Source organism: Typha angustifolia, chromosome 11, assembly GCF_048772165.1.
Source record: "Typha angustifolia cultivar Huaian chromosome 11, ASM4877216v1, whole genome shotgun sequence".
Classification (NCBI taxonomy): domain Eukaryota; kingdom Viridiplantae; phylum Streptophyta; class Magnoliopsida; order Poales; family Typhaceae; genus Typha; species Typha angustifolia.
The window spans coordinates 13123090-13137550 of record NC_133249.1 but is presented as its reverse complement, the minus strand read 5'-3'; the positions used below and the strand labels follow the sequence as shown (position 1 = coordinate 13137550).

The following is a 14461-nucleotide window of genomic DNA, read 5'->3' as shown; positions in this document are numbered from 1 at the left end:
ACACCATTGTATTGAATATCAGAGGTGTGTTGATCCGACACGCTTTGTGTCGTTTTGGCACTATAATTATTAGTTTAGCTATTTAGACAAATAATTTAATAAGAATCATAAATTTCTCTCTCCTAATCTAGCAGTTCAAGATAAATAATACTAATAAAATTAATTAGAAATACCGATCATATTAATCAAAAGTACTAAGCAATTTTTTAATTTGTATGGGTAAATGTATCGTTCTATTTATCTCAATTAGATGGTCTCTTTTTATGGAAGATAAAAAATAAAGATAGAATAAAGGGAAATTTTCATTTAACACCGATCTTTTAAACTGTTTATGATTTACATCCTCTATTTTCCAGTCATGCATATAAATTGTCTTATATATCCCTTTAATTAATTAATGGATGATTAATAAATAATTAGTTGGTATCGACTCATTAAGTGATTAAGTTAAATTACATGTTAAAGGATAGAGTGTAAATTAAAATCTTTCTAAACCAAGGAGTAAAATGTAATTTGCCCTTCCTGTATGATCGATTATATAGAAGCGACTGGAGAACGAGCAGAGAGAGAGAGAGAGAGAGAGAGAGAGAGAGAGAGTGGTATTGAAGTCAAAGGAATGGCGGTCGCCGGTCTTTACCGGCGGATCCTTCCCTCTCCGCCGGCGATCGAGTTCGCCTCTTCCGAAGGGAAGGTATCACTTCGATTCCCCTTCAATTATATTCCGTTTTGATTAGTCGCACCCTTCCTTTTGTTCTAGTTGATGCGTTTCCAACTTGCGGTTGCGATTTATTTACTTACGTGATTGTGTAGTCCTATTCAAGTGCTATTAGGGTTCAAAAAGTTGGTGGTTTTACTAGCGTCCCAGTTCTAGCCTTAAAATGATATATTTTTTCGGAGTTGTGAACTTAATATGATATGCAAGGGACATATTGTAAGAATGAAATGATGAAGCATCACAATTTAAGTCGTAGAAAGGAGAGAACAATAATGAGTCATGCATGGTAGATCTCAAACGGATCACCAGAAGAAGAAAGTTGTCGGGCTTTCCGAAATAGATTGTTAGATTGTGTTGTATTAAAATCTAGCAAAAGGATTTTAACCCTCCAATGCATTTGTAGGTAGTGACATGCTTGACATTGTCTTATTCCTGTTTTTCACTAGCCCTTATATAAGTAACCAGAGTTGGCATATTTTTATAATTTCTCTTACTCTTATTTTTTCTATTCTTTCTATTCTTCTTATATGCTAATACAGCCTGTTTCATTTAGTTTATTCTCTTACACGTTTCCTAGATTATAATGTTACGATCCTTCCTCGGCTATAGGCTCTGATACCAATCTGGTATCAGAGCCACCGTTCCTCGGACAAGCGCTTCCAATGACGACCACCAGATCCATGGCTGCACGGCGTGATGATGAAGAAGAGATTCTCCCAATAGAGGAGGAAGAGACGATTGCGGGGACTTCCACCCGCAGAACCATCCGATCTAATCGGAATACGGAAGAGCCTAGCGTTCTATCCATGTTGGGGTCTATTTCAGAGCAGATTGCCATCAACAACCAGATGATGATGGAGATGATGCGGGAACTACGGGCGTCAAGGGAAGCAATGTCTAACGGGAAGGCACCATCGACCCCACGACGCGAGTCCACCCCCTTGAATCAATCCTCACCGGTTCAGCCTTTGCAACCACAAGAGCCGCTGCTACCACCACCCTATGGGCAGAGGCAAGCAAGGATGGTTACACCAGGTCCAGTTGCAGGTGAACCCATCCGACGAGCGAATCACCATGGAGACCACATTGGAGATCAAGATCCATGGGCGGGCCGATACGATCCGGAACCACGGCGAGTTGATCTAAACCGAAGGAGGGATCATCAACCCTTCATGGTGCATCCTCCGCCGGTTAGACAAGGAGTTGGGCATGATCCGGAACGAGACAACGGCATTCGTGGACAAGTCGTGCGTCTCGAATTCCCCAAGTTCAAAGGTGGCGATCCAATTGATTGGTTGTATAGGGCGGAGCAATTCTTTGCATACCAAGGTACGGCGGAAGAATACAAGGTGACGCTTGCAAGCTTCCACCTTGAGGATGCGGCGCTTCATTGGTTTCGATCAGCCAATGCCATTGAGGCCATCGAAACTTGGGCTGAATTTTGTGCCGATATCACACGGCGATTTGGAGTATCGGGCTATGAAGACTTTGATGCTCTCCTCTCAAAGACGGTTCAGAAGACCACGGTTGGGTCATACCAAGAAGAATTTGAGAGGATTAGTAGCCGATGTCATCCACCATGGACGGATCAGCAACTTCGCAGCACCTTCATCTCCGGGCTGCGGGGTGACATACAAGCCGATGTGAGGGCTTTAAGGCCTAGAACCTTAAAGGAGGCCTTCCAAGATGCGGTGCTTATGGAAGACAAGCATAGAGCCATGAAGATACACTGGAAGCAGAGTTGGACAAGCCAAGGAAGCCGCAATCAAGCTCTACCAAACATAGCGGCAGGAAACACTAGCGGAGTACCAAGAGCTGCTACTGCATTGATACCTCCTCGAGCACCCTTGAAGCCATCCCAAGATGTGAAGTACGCACCTAGAGGTCCGGGGCGAGCACTCACACCTGCCCAAGTAGAAGAAAGAAGAGCCAAGGGCTTATGCTTCCGTTGTGATGAGAAGTTTGTACCAGGGCATCGTTGTGCTAAACCGATGGGATCGGTGATGCTCATCGATGGATTGGAGGATGAGCTTGCAGCTGAAAGCGCAGATGTGGCTGGACATCGAGGAGAAGAAGTTGAGGAGCAAAACGTGGAGGACGTGATAGCTGAAATCTCCCTCCACGCCTATTCGGGGACGGCGGCGCCAAAGACATTGCGGGTGAACGGAGTAGTCAAGAAGACCACAGTGAGAATCTTGATTGACACCGGGTCCACCCACAACTTCATTGACAAGAGGCTCCTTAGGAAGATTGGGCTCGAGTCGGAACCCACGGAAGGGTTCGATGTGACGATTGGAGATGGCACCACCTTGCGAGCAGATTTTAATTGTGGAGGGCCGGTGTTGATGGGGTGGCACCGGTGTAAAAGTGATGGTGGAAGGGTTATGGATGATGGAAAGGTTAGGGATAGCGATGGATAAATTGGAAGAAGGGGGAGAAGAGGGCCACTCCTAAGGGACTAGGGTGATTGGCCTGTCGAGGGAGATTAGAAGCGGCGTTGCCGGGGAGATTGAGGGAACGAGAGCGAAGAAGATGAAGGAGGCAAGGCAAACTCAATTCTCAATATTCAATAATAATTTTGGTTGCCCTACACATACTTTTATAGGCTAACCAACAACACAATCTTATCCTAAAACTCAATCTTATCCTAAAACTCAATCTTATCCTAAAACTCAATCTTATCCTAAGGTAAATCCAAACTCGAGACGATGTCGGTGAAGTCCGAATCGTATCAATCCACCACGCTTCCGCAACCTTGTCCTCAAGGTTTGAAATTTGGGAAGCGATCTTTGCACCTTGACTCTAGCTCCTCCATGGTATGATCTTCTGCTTTGGTTCTCCACAAATCTGAAGATATAAGAGATGTTGGTGCTGAGAAGGAGGCGAGTTCACTTGTATCTGGTTGGCGCGAAAGAGCATCAGCCGCTCTATTCTCAATCCCCTTTTTGTAGACTAATTCATAGTCATACCCAAGGAGTTTAGTAACCCACCTTTGTTGGGCTGGGGTGTGCACACGTTGCTCCATGAAGTAGGGCAACGTGTGCACACCCCAGCCCAACAAAGGTGGGTTACTAAACTCCTTGGGTATGACTATGAATTAGTCTACAAAAAGGGGATTGAGAATAGAGCGGCTGATGCTCTTTCGCGCCAACCAGATACAAGTGAACTCGCCTCCTTCTCAGCACCAACATCTCTTATATCTTCAGATTTGTGGAGAACCAAAGCAGAAGATCATACCATGGAGGAGCTAGAGTCAAGGTGCAAAGATCGCTTCCCAAATTTCAAACCTTGAGGACAAGGTTGCGGAAGCGTGGTGGATTGATACGATTCGGACTTCACCGACATCGTCTCGAGTTTGGATTTACCTTAGGATAAGATTGAGTTTTAGGATAAGATTGAGTTTTAGGATAAGATTGAGTTTTAGGATAAGATTGTGTTTTAGGATAAGATTGAGTTGTTGGTTAGCCTATAAAAGTATGTGTAGGGCAACCAAAATTATTATTGAATATTGAGAATTGAGTTTGCCTTGCCTCCTTCATCTTCTTCGCTCTCGTTCCCTCAATCTCCCCGGCAACGCCACTTCTAATCTCCCTCGACAGGCCAATCACCCTAGTCCCTTAGGAGTGGCCCTCTTCTCCCCCTTCTTCCAATTTATCCATCGCTATCCCTAACCTTTCCATCATCCATAACCCTTCCACCATCACTTTTACACCGGTGCCACCCCATCAACACCGGCCCTCCACAATCCACCATTACCTAGGATTTCGTGCCTTCATCCACGGAATCCAAAACAGAGTATCCTGACGTTCGTCCACTAAACGAACGATATTTCGAGATCCCCATCTCCGATTCGTCTGAAACTAGATCCGTTGGAAAGCTCTTTTCCGGGCCTACAACATATCAAAATTTCACAGCGATCCAACGGCGGGATATTTCGGGATCTGATCTCAAAGTTCCGTGCAAGATCGTATTAATCTTGAATCAGAGCCTATAGCCGAGGAAGGATCGTAACATATAACTGTTCTTTTAGCTACATGTAACGTGGAAACATATGTGCTCACATAGCGCATGTACTTTTGCTTGATATGGTACCTAGCCACCTGCATTAAGTGTAGATACGTTATAGAATAGTGTCAAAATCATTTGGTACTTTGTGGACTATATTGAAAGATTTTATGAACTATCTGTAGAAATCATTCTTTGGCTGTTTAAACTCTTGCAGCATCTCTTCTCAGAAGCCCTTCAAGGTGGAACCATGGAAGGATTTTTCAAACTGATTTCTTACTTCCAAACACAGTCAGAGCCTGCCTACTGTGGGTTGGCCAGCTTATCAGTAGTCCTAAATGCTCTTGCAATAGATCCTGGAAGAAAGTGGAAAGGTCCATCTTATTATCTGCTAGAGTTTAGCCATCTTTCTGTGTTTGGTCTTTTTCTGTTTTCCTTTACTGTGGATTGGCTAGTTTATCTGTACTCCTGAATGTTCTTGCAATGGATCTTGGAAGAAAGTGGAAATGTGGAAGCTATTATCTGCTTGACTGATCATCTTTGCGACTCTTTGAATATTTTTTCCTTCTATATTTTATATGCCATGGTTATAAGAAAATCTCATTTAACATTCATGAATTCTCCTGTTTTTTGTTTCTTGTATATTTGGTGGAATTGATGTGTAGTTTTGTCTTACTTCTTTTTAAACATCTCTCATTCTATGATGTACTATGAATTGTGGGATAGCTACTAGGGGCTGGGTAAGAAAGTTCTAAATGGGTTAATACTTAATAGGAACCTCTCCTGTTGGAAGCAGCAAATCCTATTTGAAATAGTTCGACTTTCAATTCTTCTGTTGCAGATGGATTCCAATCCTCTGGATTCTCCTGTAAATGAGTAAAACAGAAATATCACTTTGATTTGCTGGTCTTACATATCTGAGCTTTTGACAATATTTTCTCTTTTCAGGTCCCTGGAGATGGTTTGATGAGTCTATGCTGGACTGTTGTGAACCTTTGGAGAAAATTAAGGCAGAAGGCGTCACATTAGGAAAGGTTGCATGCTTGGCTCATTGTGCTGGAGCTAAAGTTAAATCTTTTAATACAAATCAGAGCAATATTGATGACTTTCGTAACCATGTAATAAAATGCGCTTCCTCTGAAGATTGTCATCTGATAGCTTCATATCACAGGAAAACTTTCAAACAGGTTCTAATCTGACTTTCTTCGTTATCATTATAGTAAATAACTATACCCTTTTCTTTGGTCGACATCCTATAGTATGTTGAGAGGTGGGTTTTTTCTTTTTTTAATACTGCAAATGTCTTACAAGTTCAAGTCACTTTATCTGAAAGACCAGATATTTAGTTATAAAATGTATATTTAACTTTTGCTGCTAGGATAACTAGAGGCAAGGAGTCATATAGTGCTTAATACTTTCCTGACTTTCTTGTTTCTAGACTGTGACCAACTTTAGGTTGCATAAATTTTGGGATATTGCCATGAGATTTTCTCCCAAGAAGTCATACAGTATTTTATAATTTCCTTGCTTTCTGGTTCCAGATAGTAACCAATTTTAGTTAGCAATTTCTTCTGCATAGGAAAATTAATTAGAGAATTCTTGCTATATCTTGAAATTCTTTTTTAGGCATTACCTGTATTATCCTTTCAGCTAATAGCCTAATATGGATGTCTAATTCATGCATGCATTAGACATTTTCAATTATGTCTTTAAGAAGTCTTTCAGATGCCATTCTCATATCTTGACTGTTCTTTTCCAGGGAAGGAATACATGATTACTTCTAATGGTCATTGTTTTATTTCAAGAGAAGTTTCTGTAGCTTGTTATTTCATTATTGATAATAAAAGTTAGTTATGTTCTTATCACATAGTTGTCATTCTAGTGTACTATTTGGTTGTATCAATATTATTCACTATCAGACAGGAACTGGTCATTTTTCACCTATTGGAGGTTATCATGCTGGAAGAGATATGGCACTGATTTTGGATGTTGCCCGTTTTAAGTACCCTCCACATTGGGTTCCTCTAACACTTCTTTGGGAAGCGATGGAAACAATTGATGAAGCAACTGGATGCCCAAGGGGGTATGAATATTCTTTTTCATACACTACGCATTTATGTTGAAGACTTCTTTTTTCTATTTTTGACATAGAATATAGCTTTCTTTAAGGATGAATGAAATCTATAGTAAGTCAAGGATACCATTCTCTTACAAGCTCACTATGGAACAATAAGATGACATATTTGTAGATTTCTTCAATCCTATATTTTAAGTACGACAAGGACTTGGCTATCTTATCATGATGCCATTTTTATATTCTCTTCTACATGTAATACTCTAATCTATGACTTTCTGACTCTGTCTTAATCATATAGTATTTTGTGTCAAGTAACAATTGGCATGCTTATCCTCCGTATAAAAGGTGAAGCACTTTATGAAAAAGGGCTTCGAGAATTCGGCTAGGCCAGGTACTCGACTCCAATCTAGTGGCTGGTGGTGAAGTTTTTGTGAGGTTCACAAAATAGATGTTGTTTTGGTACTTCTTGCTTCATAGATGGCAAATTTACTATAGTTATTAGAACCAGACCAGATCGGGTGGTTGCATTAGTAAAAATCGACTAACAGGCGCTTGAACCAATGACCTGTGCAATTCAGTTGTTTTTTGGTAGACCGGTTGGGTTAACTAATTTTGCAAAGTTACCAAATTGTCCTTGATATTTAATTATTCTATTATATATCCGAATGTTATTTTAGTTCAAATTTTTTGAAAATGTTTAGTTTATAACATTTTTTTTTAGATTTTTTTTTAGATTTTTTTTACACACTATTAAGAGGCCCTTATTTACTTGTATGCAATGATGAGCGTGTCGATTGGCACGGGGCATGCCGATTGGCACTTATTGTGTCGGCAGTGAGTGGTGATGACGAGATTGACAGTGAGTGGTGAAAGATAAAGATGAGTAGTTTTCCTCTCTTGAGACACGGCTGAGCTGGCCGGTGATACGGCCATCCTTGTATGCCCCTCTTAAGTTCATATTTATATGCATATCGCTCATAATATACAATTTTATATGTATACCTTTTAAAATTCTTATTTTTTATTTGATTACCTCATGGAGTAAACTACCATTAAAATTTGAATAATTTAAATATAAAAAGATAGAACTATCTTTATTTCAGTTTTCAAGTATTTCTCTTAGTTTATAGTATTTTTATCCTTTTTTATTAAATGACTTAATTTGAAAAGTAACAATGATGATATCTATATAAATAACATATGTTTTTAGATATATATATATATATATATATATAACTATATTACTTTTATAGATATTTTTTTGTTATTTTTAGCAACGATTGTTGTGCCATTGTCAGCATGCTCTCGACATGTCTCTACATGCCATTATCATGCATTTATAATATTTTTAATAAATTTTTTAGGATATTTAGAGATATTTTTGGGTTTTTGGCAATGAAGTATGGATACGGGTACGGGACATGGACACGCTGAAACAACAAATTTTGAAAATATAGAATACAAACATGGCGAAAAAAATTATATATATATATAATTATTGATACATCTAAAGGAAAAGTTTGCAATTTAATAGTGTTAAATACACATACATCAAACTATAAGAACTAAGAAATATCATTTAAAGAACTAAATATTATACATCAATTTAACATATTAGATATAATTTAACAATTTAACAACATAGAGGAAAAATAAAAGAAAGTAGAGAGGTCTGCTTGCAGTATCACATTATCAGTTTAAAAATTTAACTCCCAATTTTTTAGCTATCAATATGTCACATTATTAGTTTATCACACTAATTATAATTAATATTAACAATAAAAAATTTAAATTTAAGCCCTATATGTATAAAAAAATAAAGGAAAAATGAAATGCTTTAAACTTTAAAGAAGAGCAGAGAGAGAGGCCGGTCGGTCAAAGAAGCACAATCGGAGATAAGAAAGGAAAGTTTCTTACTAGGGGAGAGAAAGTACCTTGCTTTTTGGTCTCAAAGAAGCACAGCTAGTCGTTGCGCCGTTTGTCACAGCTGTTCATTGCGCTTGCCGAGCTCAGTTACTCGCAGTGCTCAGTCGCTCGCCATGTTTAATTACTTGTCATGCTTAGTCGCTTGTCGTTGTCGCACTGTCGTCTTTGGCCAAGAGAGATTTAGGGTTGAGAGATTTGAGATTTAGGGCTAAGAGGATTTTTCCTTCGAGGTGGGGGTTGGATAGAATTAGTTTTGGGTTTTGAGTATTATATTCGGGTTAACAAAAATTAACTCAACCCGACCTGTTATGCCCGTTTTCACTCCATCCGCGTCTTGCCTATATCTTAGTCATGTCTCGTTTCTATCCTTTTTTACTTTTTTAATTTTGGATACGTTGGATCCGTGTCGGACACGTGTCCGATGTGTGTCCATGTCTGACATGTGTCCGACGTGTGTCCAATGCATGTTCATGTCCAACACGGACGCCTTTCCTGATAGGAGGTGTTCGTGCTTCATTGGCCTTGGACATGTCAATCTTTAATTTTTAGTTTAAATATATCTATTGAAATCTACATTATATTGTTTCTCTTTAAATTATTTTTTATAAATGACGTATTTTATTAAAGATAAAGCAACGATTAAATATAAATATTATTTAACATATAATATAATTGAATATATTCATTAAAACTAATATTAATAGTTGAACACTCCATAATATGATTGAATACTTCATAATATAATTGAACATATAATAATATTTAACATAATATTAATTGATAATAGTGTCAATACAAGAATAACACAAATGTTCCATTAAATACTGTTGATAATCTTCAACACTCATCCATTGATAACATTGCTCATTATAATGTCTCATATAGTTTTTATATAAATAAGAATTTTGCAATTCTTCTATGGTATGATATAGATAGAGAACATGCACGAAAATAAGTTGCACCAGTACAGACATAGGCACACAAAATATAAGTATATACATATTGTGTATGTGGAGTATAATAAGAGTGATGTGGCTCTAGTAGGTGTGATTGATATGATGGTAATGATGATAAACTCATATCATATGTAGGCACACCTCTCTCAATGTCTTGCTATTTATAGACTCAATTCTTTTTCTCATTTGATTATAATCATGTTGAGCTTGAGATGATCCCTTTTTTAAATTCTGTCTTCGATAAATTCTACCTCATGGTTGTCTAGTTCTAGCCCCGTGGTCTTGATCTTGAGTGGCATGTGTGAAATTTTTCTCTATAAAAATACCTTTTTGAGAAGGTTATGTAGTTGAGACTTATGTATCATCTTCATCATCATCGTCGCCAAACTTAGTTTCGTCATTATCATCATCATCTCTAGTATTATCATCTCTAGTATTATCATCGTCAATTTATCTAAAGACTTCTAAGAGATCAATTGATTGTGAAGATGATCTAACTTGACTAGTAATCGATCGTGAGGATTTAGCTTGACTAGTAGTTAATTGATGATTATATATGAAAATAAGAAAATGTAAAAAAAAGGGCTTCATATGTTAATATGTTATATCATATTTATTAAGAAAATGGCTAAAATTGATTTGATAATGATTGATAGAAATAAGAAAAATTTGTAAAAATGCTCTATATCGGCACAATGACCAACATGCAGCAATGCTAGACGTCACGGCATGCGTGCCAATCAGTATGGCTCGGCATGGGGGGTTTTCACTAAAACACCTCGTGCCAAGTGCCGTGCCATTACTGACACGGCAAGTGTCTGGTTGGCATGACCATCCTTAATTCTTAGAATTATTCAGAACTATCTATATATTATTTAAGTCTCCTTCGTTCACTTTAGGAATTATTTTTTCTTATTCCAAAATAATAGCTAAACATTATAATAATCCCATTCTAGGATACAAACATTATTCATCAGTATTATATTTTATACCACACTAACCTAATCACTAATGTACCCTTGAAATTTATCTCATAAATCTACTAAATATTAAATCAAAAGGCATTCGTAGTAATTTTATAAGAAATAAAACTTTTTTTCATCTTTTTCTTCATTTTATATCACATCAAAAGTAATTATTATACCTTTATTCTAGATATAAGTAAATATAAGAATAGTTATTCCTAGAATAAGAACCTCAGTTTGAAAATAACAAAGAGAAAAATACTCATTCTAGAATTGATCTTATTACTAAAGTAAACTAGGCCTAAATATTTGAAAAAAATAGCGATTCTATCGGGTGAACCACCGGTTGAACCAATAACCCAATGACCTGACCTCCAACCAGGTCAATGTCGATCCAATTTTAATAACTATGAAATTTATAGATTGTATTACATAGATGGACTTAATTCTATCTACGTTTTTTGTTAGTCTGACACATCATCATGTACCTTTGTTACATTAGTTTAGGAATCCACATTGATTAGTTAAATGATGAGGGAATTAGCAATCATTGGAAGAAAATGACTAAACTATGAGGTGGAAGTAATACTCATGAACTTGAGTGTACTTCTAAGTTATTGCCACATGTGCAATCAAAACAATATGTTCAAGATGAAAACAGAATATTTCGCCCACATTGAATATATCTTGGTTACATTAGTTTTCCATCATATCTGCAACTTACCACTTGAGGTTTTGATCTTCACAGGTTCATGCTTATCTCGAGGCTTCCACAAGCACCTTCGTTGCTTTACACACTGGTAATTATGTCCATTGTAATATACTTTGGCATTTTGAATTTGATCCATTCAGGACATTTATTTCTTCAAAATCTAATGTTAATTTTTTGAAGTCTCAAGTTGTCAGTAATTAGATATGTCATCTGATATGTTCCTATTGTTGTTGCACCATTATTTGAGCAAAAAGTTCATTCTAAGTTTCTAACAAATAGCCATTCAGTTGCATTATATCAATCTTATGCATAATTTGTGAACCAGACTTGCAGTTGTAGGTTATATATATCGATTTGGTCCATAGATGTACCTGTTATTTGACTTTTATTGGCCATGGTTTGGATTATTATTTAGAGCTGCAAACATGACACCTGGGTCGGCATGGCAAAATATTTGCTTGATGATGTGCCTAATCTTGTAAAGTCTGCGAGCCTTAACAGTGTTACTGCAGTTCTCTTCCTATTGTTTAAGAATCTGCCTGCCAGTGCTGGAGATTTCATCAAATGGGTTGCAGAAGTGAGGAGGCAGGAAGAAGATGGGTCAAGTTTAAGCAAAGAGGAGAAAGAAAGGCTTGCTTTGAAGGTCTCTTTCTTGTATTCCTTTTATGTTTGACAGTCTTCTCATTTTCTCCTGTTTCTCACTTCTAATTATTCTTATACTGATATGCTGATTTTCAGGAAGAGGTATTGCAGCAAGTTCACGAGACTGAATTATTTAAAGTTGTAAAAGAGTTGCGGTGTTCTGAAAGTCCATGTTGCACAGATTTTTTATTTTCAAGTGATAAAGATTCTTTACCGGAGATTGCAGCTACTGTCTGCTGCCAAGGGGCTGCACTTTTAACAGGGAATCGTGGAGTAAGTGAAGGGTTTTGCTGCAGAGAAACATGTGTTACATGCTTGGGGACTAACGGAGATGGGCATATGACTGTTATTTCTGGTAAAGTGGTTTCCCGTGGCAATGAACAAGGTGTTGATATGCTTGTACCGATGTCTCCAAGAAAACCAAGTTGTTGTAGTTCAGGCCTGAGTAATTGTGTTGTGAAGCACCCAGAGAGTAATGATGTTATCACTGTGCTGCTTTTGGCTTTACCTCCTAGTACGTGGTCAGGTATTGAAGATAAGAGGCTAAAGGCTGAAATTCAAGATCTTGTTTCAACTGAGAATCTTCCAGATGTTCTTCAGCACGAGGTTGGTTTTGCATGTTTCATTCCTTCATTGCAATTGCCTTTCTCCTTCCCCTTAGCAATCACATATTGAAATCTTCTAGGATATTAATAAAGGAAAATATGAATTTACTAGACTTTTATCCACCAAGACCTGCTCTTTTTCGAGTCAAATTCTTGCTCATAACCCAGAATGGGGTTTGGGGAAATGAAGCAATTTTACACTTTTGATTCTGCATTAAATTGTGCACAAGTATGGAAAGTCTGGTGCATGGTTTGGTTGTGATATCCTATAAAACTATAAAGGCTTCATTCTAGTAGGAAGACTTTTTGAGTTTTTTCTTTACATTTTGTATCACATATCTGTTGAAGATAATTAAGTTTCTTGATTCTTGTATTAAGAGAGTTCGCTAATTTCCTCTATGACAAATGCCGATTTTAACTATTTTGGTATGGCATTGACAGATTTTGCATTTGAGGCGACAACTCCATTTCCTTCAGAGAAGTAGAGATAGCGAAGTACATGGTCCTATGCTGGCTTCACTTTGTTAAGCATTTTTATTATCTTATGCAAGTCATTGGAGCATATGATTCCTATAAGAATTGTGGTCGTTCTTACAGGATGAGATAAGCTTCTCTGCTAGCCTGAGCTGTTCTGTTAGAGTCCGACCGGAAATACAGATGAGAGAAGGTTGGAAACTGCATATGTTTTCCAAGATTTATGATTTTAGGGACAATAAGCAACTATGGTGTGCCATTATGATATTGTGTGGAGATCAAGTAAATTTGCTCCAGTCACCGGTTATTCTTTTCAAATACATGTTTCAACTGGACAGAAAATTTAGGGGTTCATCACCACCATCTCAGCTCAGTAGCACAATTTACCTGTATTTATTCAAATACTGTAATCTTTTCAACTTTTCAAGTGTGTACCACGAGATGTATTGAATGCTGCATTGCTCCATAATTGTAACCAAGCTACTGGCTGCATGCCACCAAGAGCAAAGCAGAACCTTTTGATTGATATTATGGAGGATTTATTGATGTTGGTAGCCTCACTATTGGTCGAGACACGAGGAGTCACAAAAACATCTTAGGATTTATTATCAGATACTTCTTATGCCATAGTGTGATACATAAGTTGTCACAAGATGCAATTTGAGGATTATTCAGTGATCTAAATCTAAGGTCAGTTTGGTGTTTCCTTCTTTACATAATGATGGGGTGAGCTAGAATTTTCATTTCCTTTCCGTTCCCTTTTCCCAGGATTCTTTACACCTTGCTCTTCTTTTCTTCTGTGAGTTTTGAAGCCACCGTTTACGTGCGCTCAATGCTCCCAATATGAGGGACAATTTGTTGAACAGACAATATTCATTTCTGACTTTGGTGATATCTTGTAGTCTCCTGAAGTTATAACACAAAAAGACTGGCATGAACTATTTCAAGAGCTCAAGAAACCCCAAACTCGTTTGCCACAACTCATTTATTTCAATGCCAGAGCTTCATGTACTCTTTATAAAACAAAAGCCGGTTAAAAGTACTAAATAAGGTGCCCAAGTCATAAGAATGGTTTGAATGGGGGAAAAAAAATGGTTTTATAAAAGTATTTTAGGAGAAATGTAGTTAGTGAATGAGGAAAGACTTTACTATCATTTTCAAAGCTTATCCAAGCACCCTATAGTTTCAAAACTCCACAGGTGTTATGACTCTCTAGTAATGAGATATGCACCACCTTATTATTGAGATGTTGCTAAAATTTCAGGGAAAAAATTTATATTGTATCCAAACAGGGCCTAAGGCTACATAATTTATCGGCACAGGCTAAATAATTGGACCGGCTACTAATCAACTTTAGTAGAATTAGTAGGTATTTTGCTTATGA

General features: G+C 37.5%; 1 protein-coding gene across 4 annotated transcripts; it reads left to right on the top strand.

Annotated features, from left to right (window-relative positions):
* The first annotated feature begins 561 nt into the window (after positions 1 to 561).
* Positions 562 to 13755, top strand: LOC140769700 (glutathione gamma-glutamylcysteinyltransferase 1-like). Of its 4 annotated transcripts, none has more exons than XM_073110526.1 (8): positions 564 to 691; positions 4938 to 5094; positions 5669 to 5907; positions 6640 to 6803; positions 11393 to 11444; positions 11772 to 11999; positions 12095 to 12604; positions 13045 to 13755. In XM_073110526.1, the coding sequence occupies exons 1-8, from the start codon at positions 617 to 619 to the stop codon at positions 13129 to 13131; spliced, it is 1512 nt and encodes a 503-aa protein (XP_072966627.1). In that variant the 5' UTR covers positions 564 to 616; the 3' UTR covers positions 13132 to 13755. The 4 variants fall into 4 exon arrangements, with proteins under 4 accessions (XP_072966626.1, XP_072966627.1, XP_072966629.1 ...); XM_073110527.1 differs by lacking the exon at positions 564 to 691 and adding an exon at positions 4268 to 4803; XM_073110528.1 differs by lacking the exon at positions 4938 to 5094 and having other exon boundaries at positions 570 to 691.
* The last annotated feature ends 706 nt before the right edge of the window (positions 13756 to 14461 follow it).

What these genes read in the sequence shown, in the direction of transcription:
- LOC140769700 (XM_073110525.1), top strand. Translation starts at nt 1,378, where the DNA reads ATGACGACCACCAGATCCATGGCTGCACGGCGTGATGATGAAGAAGAG.